Here is a 9,016-nt window from a genome sequence, read left to right on the forward strand (position 1 = left end):
CCTGGAAAAGGTAGGTATATAAGGTGGGGCCAATCTTTAGAGGGCTCAAATTGCTTCCAGAAACAATATTCTTGTTGTTACTTAAATCTTAATTTGCTTTTCATGTTACGTATGGAACGATCAGCAGCATTTAAATCTCATGTCCAAATTTAAACTTACAAACAAAAGGGCCTGAAAAGGAGCTGAGTTTGTAGGACTTGTTTCTTCTAATAGCACTAGACTTCAAGATGTCCATAAAAATGAAGTCTTTACTCCCATCTACCTTCATGTATTACTTCCACAAATATTTACTGATCACCTACTATGTACAAAGCATTGCGTCAGATGCTTAGGGATAAACAAAGGCCCTTAGAGGTGCATTTTCCTCTCCAGGGTGTGTACTGTATATGACAAATGTTATTAAGGCAAGAGTGGAGTTTGGAAAAGACAGGATTAGCAAGAACAGTGATTAGTGTCCCAATTTCAAAAAAACAATAGGATTTCATAAGGCATAAAGAGAGGAAAGAACAGCACTCTAGGTAGAAGAAAAATGTTTAAAATCAGGAAAGCAAAAGTATACGTGGGAAACGAGCAGCAGACCCGTCTGAACAGGGCAGAGAGAAGCAGGATATCCAGCACAAAGATATGCTGGAAAGGTAGAGGCAGATAAGTGGGATCAATCTTTGGAAGGCCCTGAATGACAACCTAGAGCTCTCTGCTCTTTATCTGGTATGCAACAAGGCATTGTTAATGGTGTCTGAGAAAAGAAGGGCCCAGATCAAAGGTGTGATTTAGAAAGACTGATCTCGTGGTGGCATGTCCACAAAATGGACTAGAAGGAAGACAGCCAGGTGTAGAAAACTAATTTGGAGACTATTCCTACGTTACCATGTTAAAGTGGTAACATTATCTACAAACTAAGGTGGTGGCAGGGAGAATGGAAAAAAAAGACAGTTGGGAGGTGCACTGCAGAGTGGAAATGCACTGGGTTTTGGCACATAATGTGGGGTATCCAGGAAAGACAGGGCATTGGAAATAGCTCAGTTCAAGTCTAGTGTCTGAGAGACCATTGAGCTATTAACAGAACAGGAAAAAGCCAGAAAGAAAAGCTAGCTGGGGGCAGGGATAAGGATAAACTGAACTTTTAAACACATTTAGTTTTGGACATCAGCAGAACATCCATAAGTTTTTTCCCCCATCAGAAGACTTTGCACTTTTCTGGTCCAATTTTTAGTGATGGCCAAAGAGAGTATATATTTAATAAAAGTAAAGGATATATTTAATGCAGAGTCAATGAGAAGCCAGTCCCAGAGCATATAACATGACAAAAATTAAGCTCCAGAAAATGAAGCTGGACTCCTACTGTATATCATATAAAAAAATTAATTCAAAATGGATCAGTAACCTAAATATAAGAAATCAAACTATAAAACTCGTAGAAGAAAACAGAGAGGTTAATCTTCACAACCTTTGATTTGCAATGGATTATTAGATATAACATCAAAAGCACAAGCAACAACAAAAAGTTAGATAAATTGAATCTCATAAAAATTAAAAACATTGTGCATCAAAGAACATTATCGAGAAAATGAAAAGATAATCTATAGAATGGGAGAAAATATATGCAAACCACACATCTGATAAGAGTCTAGTATCCAGAATACACAAAGAACTCTTACAACTAGACAACAAAAAGACAAACAATCCAATTAAAAAACAGGCAAAGGACTTGAATAGACATTTCTCCAAAGAAAATATACAACTGGCCAAGAAGCACATAGAAAGACATTCAATATCATTAGTAATTAGACAAATGCAAATCAAAATCACAACGAGGTACCACTTCATACCCACTGCTAGGGGAAATGTAAAATGATTCAGTCACTGTGGAAAACAGTTTCGTGGTTCCTCCAAAAGTTAAACATAGAATTACCATATGACCCAACAATTCAATTCCTACATATATATCCAAAAGACCTGAAAACAGGTACTCAAACAAGTACATGTACACTCATTTTTGTAGCAGCACCATTCACAATAGCCAAAAGGCGAAAACAGGTCAAATGTCCACCTACGGATGAATGGCAAATTGCGGTACATATATGTATACACTAGAATATTAATCAGCCAAAAAAGGAATGTAGCACTGATACATGCTCTACAACATGCATGAACCCTGAAAGAAGCCAGACACAAAGAGACAAATATTGTATGATTCCATTTATATGAAATATCTAGGATAGGTACATCCATAAGGAAAGAACTCAGACTGGTGGCTGCCAGAGGCTGGAGCCAGAGGGGAAGGGGGAGCAACTGCCTAACGGGTGCGGGGTTTCCTTTTGGGGTGATGAAAATGTCTTGGCTAGACAGAGGTAGTGGTTGCACAACATTAGGAATACACTAAATGCCACTGAATTGTTCACTTGATCATGGTTTAATTTTATGTCAATTTCATTCAATTTCTTAAAAATCAACAATATTCCAAACCAAAAATAAAAATAAGCTCCCTGTGTTGTCACTCCTGATCCCATTAACCATATACTAGCCAAGCCACTCAGATGGCTCTGCTCCACTTGCTCCTTCCTGGTTTCACTCAGGAAACATCCTCTAGCTATAATACACTCATTTTCCATCAATTCAGATCCCCCAATCATTTCAAAACTTCTAGGAAAGCAACTTGTCATAGCAGGCACTCAATCTTTGTGAATCACTGGTTCTATTTAATTTAGTCCATTCTTACCTGTACTGAAATTTCACTTAGTTAATTCAGTATTAACATAGGAAAGTTTCCTTCTTATTATTCCAAAACTTTTCTCTGATAGTTTCAGGCATGTTCTTTTCCTATTAGAGAGCAAATTATGACAGTCTATCTTCTGCTTTTGTATTATATTACCTGCTAGGAATCCATCCCAAATACATTTGTTTAAATACTTTCTGGTTAATAGTTTTTGCTGTTATGTGCTAGATTTTGTGTGTTGGGGCGTGGGACGATAAGAGGTGGTAAAGAAACCACCTCCACCCACCCTGGCTATACTGGAGATTAGTTCTGACTTGATCTACGATCAGAAATGCAAGTCCCACAGCAAAAGGATAGTAAAAAGACTTCCTGTGGGACAGCAATCTATTTTTTACTGTGTTCCCTTTAAAACTAAAATAATCTGGATGCTGTATTTGTAAACTATTTAATATCATACCCAGAGTCCCAACTTGTGTGTGTCAATCAAAAAAGACCAAAGAAAGTGGAAAAGAAGAATATTCTAAGCAAGAACTCCTAACCTTCTTAAAAATGGAATAAAGTGCACAACACTCTATCACTGAGTGTTATGCAACACTTCCCTACTCTTCCTACAACTGCCGCTTGGAACACATTTTTTAAGGAAACCAGTATTAATATCATGTTTTATTTCTCATAAAGGGACTTTTCCTAGCTTCACACATACAAACCAGAGAGTGGATCAGAAACTCATTTAGCATACAGGTGACTGAGAAATGGATTAAGACGAGGCAGGGGAGACACTGAGATCAGATAAGATGCACAACCGATTTTCAGATCTAGATTCTGATTCACTTCATTGCATAGTAGTTATACCTTTATTTTACCCAGTAGGGTGCCCCTGACAATGTTGAGAAAGTCAATAGGATATTTTACAAAAATGTTTTTCCCAAGTTTCTTTTCTAGAAAACATCTGTTCCATCTACCATGGACAAGTGGAGTGTTCCAAAAAACACACACTGCTTCCTGAAGATACCTGGAGGCAACCTAGGATGTTGCAACAGAAAACTGCAAAGCACTAGCCTAATTATTCCTTAGGAAGGAGAGAAATAGCCAATGTTGTCTATATGCCACTCAAAGATATTTTCCTTATACCTATACTGAGAAATAAGGCCAGTACTAACTCCCACCTTAATACCCTCTAAAAACCTAGAAGTGTTATCTGCCTCTTGTCACAAACACTGAAGAACTCACTTTGAAAACTTAACAGAGACAAATGACTTTGAGGGCCAAAGTGAATTTAAAATCTTATGTAACACTGAACTGTACACTTAAAATTGGTTCAAATGGTAAATTTTACGTTATGTATATTTTATTACAATCTTGTTGGTTTCCCCTGAAAAAAAATATATAAATCTAACAGGCTGTATTAAAGAATGAGAAGCCATGAAATTGAATTTGTTTAAATTATAAGTGGTTGACAATTTTTAGCGATTTGAATTATTAGAAGCTGTCTGACCTCTTCAGGAAGGTAGTTATTAGATATTCTCCATCTCCAAGGAGGACATAAGCAAATGAAAAAAGCTTGAATTGTAGTAAGAGATTTAGTTTTGACATAATTCTAACTAGAAAAGTAATTAACCATTATAAAAAGGTATCATGGCAAATCTCTGCCCTCAGGGAAGGGAAGGGTTATATGCAATGCTGCAGGAAAAACTGGAATGAACTACAGAATTTCCTAAGCCACTTTTCAGTTTTAGAATTCCAAGTTCTATATTCACAGCCCAATAGTGCCTCTGGGAGACATTTCACCTATAGAAAGTTATATTAGACCACAAGTCATTTCAGTCTGGCTTTGAATACTGGGTTTTTTCACCACACTATTTATTCATTTTGGGTATTCAGGAACCGAAAATTGACTACTTTTGTGAAGAAGCTATTCCACCACTCCAGCAGCATGGCTGCCAGCTCAGGTATAAACACTACAAAAAAATCCTTAAACTGAAACAATACTTGGCTCTAAATTAAACACATAGAAATGTCTACATAATGCACACCCAACCTAAGACTAAAAATAAGTAAATAAACAAATCTGTGTTTAGAGAGTAGATAATTTACAAGGCCAAAACATTCAATTTAGTCAGTTTTTCAATAGCTTCTTAAAAAGTTGTTTGTTATCAACAATAAAAAATAACTTCTTACTTTTGAAAACAAAGACATAGTTTTTCCAACTCAGGTTTCATTTCAGAAGACTCACGGCCTTCATTTGAAAATAATGATTTGTAATTTTGCACATTATTTTTTAATAGTCATCAGACAACTGAATGGTGGTTATTTATTACAACCCAAAGCCAGCACTTATGAAGGCACAGGAAGGTTAATCATCTCAAATTCAACAGGTTAACCAGAGCAATTTGAGAGAGATTTTGCCAACCTGTATCAGGACTATCTCAACAGTTTCCAAGGTTAGACATTAAATGACACTTTAAAACAATATATTTCTAGACTTTAGATACTTAAACAACACATAAATATTTTGACCAAGTATGCTTGTATTTTTTAAACTAGATTTTATTAATTATGTTGCATATTGGTTTAAAACAAAAAATCTAACAAGACGAATTTAGCAAGGTCAACATAGGAATCAGACTATAATACTGGATTATGGAGCTAACTGCTTTCATTAGAAAGAAAAGAATAACAAGCCTTACTTCCTCAGTTCACAAATGACTTTTCACTTTATAATCAAAGAAAACAACATGTCTTCTACAGTCAAAAAATACGGTAGTGTAGCTTAAAGCTGAGTTATCACTTAACTGCCTGGATTCCTAAGAAGCAAGTGATTTCTAACTGCTTTAAAACCAGAATACATTTTTTAATGGTTCACTCTTTTGCTCAGAAATGTATCAAACCTTGTTTCATAGAGAGAGAACATCTCATCAGAATACATGTCTTTGAGCTTAATAATTTTTTATAAAAAACTAAAATAAAATTTTTATAACGCAACTATAATTTTTAAGTTATTTATTCTTATCCACATTGGGCCTCATTTTAATGACACCTAAAAATAAACAATCTTAGATGTTAAACACACACACCTCAAAGCACATAAAATTCATTACACTGGTTTTTTAACCATAATCATTGTACTAATAAATACTAACTCTGAAGAACTAAAAACTTATTAGGGCAGGGTTTAAATGGTACAACTCACAAGGAAGTGGGGAGAAATAATGATCCTCCCCTACCAAACTGGCAGCAATGATATGCCAAGTTTCCTATGCTGAACTAGTGTAAACAAGGAAGAAAAAAGCTGAGGGTGGGAAGCAGGCAATCAATCAACCCTCCTCAAGATATAGCTTTACTTCTAAATTTGACCAGTATATACCTCTTCTCAGTGTTTTCAATACCTCCTGTCACCTTCTATTTAAACATCATAGGCTAGTGTTCAGAAAGCTACTATAGGCTGTAGTCCCTGTCTGAGATCATCCCGGACACAAAAGACGCAAGTGGAGATCACAAATGCTTCTTTAACTATAAAGACTATCTCCTGCATTCAATGCCTCAAAGACTTTTCTAAACATCTAGAAATTCAATCCCACTCTTGGTATAACAATCAACTTTAAAGATAAAATAATAGGACCCACCAAAGATGCTGCACAGAAAAAAAAAACTCACATCACTTTTGGGGTGGCCACAGCTACAAGGCTCCCATTAGTAAGATAAGCATCATGCAGGACAGGACTAGAGGAGGAAGGGGATAAAGGCTAGGCTCACAGCCTTTTTGGCTGGCATTGCCTGAGGCGTCAGTGGACAGGGCATAAAGGGGAGGCTGGCTGCATAGTGATGCCAAGAGAAACAAGATTTCACACGTCAGGGGACTGAATGCCCAACAGAGAGAGCAAAGAGCACTCATCTCAGGCTTTCTGACCAAAGAAAGATGAGTTGTTTCACCTGAAATCCTTTCAAAGGAAGGCTAATGGTCTCCACTTTATCACTCACCTCGAGTGAACTCAACAACCCCTCTCAGAGAACAGGGGGAAGCCTTGCTTATCAAAAATAGCAAGCGCTACATTCAAAGCCAAGAAACACTCCTCCGGTCTAAGTGCCATGGTCTTCTGTCCCAATTCAGTCTTCTATAAGGAGACGCCGAGCCAAAAATACTCGGTTGCCGGTCTAAGTCAAGTTCTCCATTTTCCCAAACATCTACCAACCCAGCCTTCTTTCGGATAAGCCCCTCTCCATTCGGGCACTCGGGAGCCCAGAGCTCCAGACCCCTCGGAAAGTTCACTCTCCCAAAATAACCTCCTTTCCTTCACTCTTCCTAAGGGTTTTCCCAGACCCTGCCCCAGGTCTAGGACTCCCGGTCCTCCGGTAGATCCCACTTCTTCCCGGCACAACTTTTCGGAAAGTCATCTCTTACCGTACTCACTTGTCCTCCCCGCTAATAGTCTTCCCTTTTCCCTATCTATCCTGGAGTGGAGAGAGACTCACACATTTTCTCTTCTTCTCGGTTCCTAACTTACAAGTCTCGCCCGTGCCCCAGGTTCTTCCATAGCACCTAATTCTCTCCCGGAGTTGCCACTCATCCCTGTCATCCTCAGCCACTAACTCCAGCCCCCAAGCTTTTTTCCCACTCCCCAAATTCAGGTTTCCTGTGCTTTTTACTCTTAGCCAACATCACAGCCCTCTTGCTCCCAGGTCCACCCCTACGCTTCGATGCTCAAGTCTTGTCCCCTTTTCCCACGTTCCTCGGCCCCCAACTCTCCGCAGAACCTCAGGAACCCCTCCCCGGTCTCCCTTCCGCCTCTCCTACCCTCCGTAGCCCCCAACTCTCCTCGTGCGTCCTCTCTAAGCCCTGCTCAGTCCCCAAATTTCTCCCATGGCCCTGGGGGCTCCCCCACGCGCCCTCCCCGCCCCGGAAAGCCGGAGCCCCTCATGCCAGCCCCGCCCGCCCTGCTGCCGGGCTCGGGTGTCCCTTCCCTTCCCCTCGGGGCCCCGAGGCCGCTGCCAGCGTTGGCGCGGCCGGCTCACCAGTTGGTCATGTCCAGGAAGAAGGCGCAGCCGGCCGGGTTGAGCTGGAAGCCGAGCAGCCGCTGGAACTCGGAGATGAGCACGTCCTTGTCGGTGGTGCCCAGGCAGCTGAACTTCTGCATCAGCTCGGGGTCCAGGTCCACGTCCATGCCCTCCATGGCTGGGGCCGGACACCCGCTTCCCCGCCTCCTCACAACCGAGCCGCCGCCGCGCCGCCGGGCCCGGGGACCGGGAGGGGGCCCGCTGCTAGCTGGCGCCGCGACCCCGCTCCTCTGAGGTAGGCCCCGGGCCTCTCACCGCCTCATAGGGATAAACTCACTCAGCCACTCACTCACTCTCGCGCTCCCCCCCCTCCCACCCCCCCCAGCGCCGCCGCCTCCGCCGCCGCTGCCGCCGCCTCTCGTTTCTCCGCCGCCTCCGCCTCCTCCCGCGCCGCGCCCACTGCGCAAGCGCCGCCCGCCTCGACCCCGCCCCTTCCTCTCCCGGAGGCCCGCCCCTCAGTGGCGTCACAACCCCGTGACGTCCCCCGCGTGACCTCACCGCGGTGGAGCGAGGGGGCGGGAAGCGAGAAGGAGGAAAGGGACAGCTCGGCGGCGGCCGTGACTCCCCGCCTGACCGTCTCCTCGCCCCGCCCCCGCCTCAAGGGGAGGAGTTAAAGCTCTGGGGTTGGGAAGAAGCTCGGGGAGTTAAGTCTAGGGCTACTCCACCGTTTTGCAGATGAGGGGGCTGAAGTCCGGGGAGGAGCAGAGACCGTAGTAAGGTTAAGTACCAAAGTGCGCGTAGGACCCAGTCCTCCCAGCCCAGGGTTTGCCCATCGCTCTGGAAAGGTTTCTTTGCTTAAGTTTCCAGAGCTCCTTTCCCAGAGCGATCCTGCCGTAAATCTTTGGTTCCCGGCCCCCCTCGGAGATGATTACTCCAGTTTATCAGTGCAGCTTCTCTTATGGAACAGGGGTATCGAGTCTCCAGGGAGTAAAGGAGGCCTCAGTACAAACGTCAATCACGGGTCCAGATGAACGCCGCACATAAACTTCCACCCACTCTATCAAGACCAACCGTCTCAAGATAAAGGTTAAGTCACGGGAATTTGGCGTGCCTTATTCTGTTTTTAAAATAGAAGGCAAAGTGTTACTGTACATATGGTACACCTACCTGGTCAAGGCCCCATTTCAAGATCAAAGAAAGAGAGAGGAAGCATAGGGACCAGCTTGTTTACGCCCTTGCATTCCTTCTTTCAGCGTGTGCTTTAAACACCACTATTTGCGTGACACTCTGCTACATCCAAAGGGGGAA

General features: G+C 42.3%; 1 protein-coding gene across 5 annotated transcripts in view; it reads right to left on the minus strand.

Moving 5' to 3' along the window:
• ILRUN (inflammation and lipid regulator with UBA-like and NBR1-like domains) overlaps positions 1 to 8,173 on the minus strand; it is a 106,124-nt gene extending 97,951 nt beyond the window's left edge. For 2 of the 5 annotated variants that reach the window (XM_070585874.1, XM_070585871.1), the window contains exon 1: positions 7,727 to 8,151. In XM_070585874.1, the coding sequence (XP_070441975.1) occupies positions 7,727 to 7,884 (158 nt within the window). In that variant the 5' untranslated portion in view covers positions 7,885 to 8,151. Of the gene's footprint in view, positions 1 to 6,370; positions 6,498 to 7,726 lie in introns of those variants that run through there. The other 3 variants (XM_070585873.1, XM_070585872.1, XM_070585875.1) reach the window with 3 other exon arrangements.
• Between the last annotated feature and the right edge of the window lie 843 nt (positions 8,174 to 9,016).

Source organism: Equus przewalskii, chromosome 19 (genome assembly GCF_037783145.1).
Source record: "Equus przewalskii isolate Varuska chromosome 19, EquPr2, whole genome shotgun sequence".
Classification (NCBI taxonomy): Eukaryota; Metazoa; Chordata; class Mammalia; order Perissodactyla; family Equidae; genus Equus; species Equus przewalskii.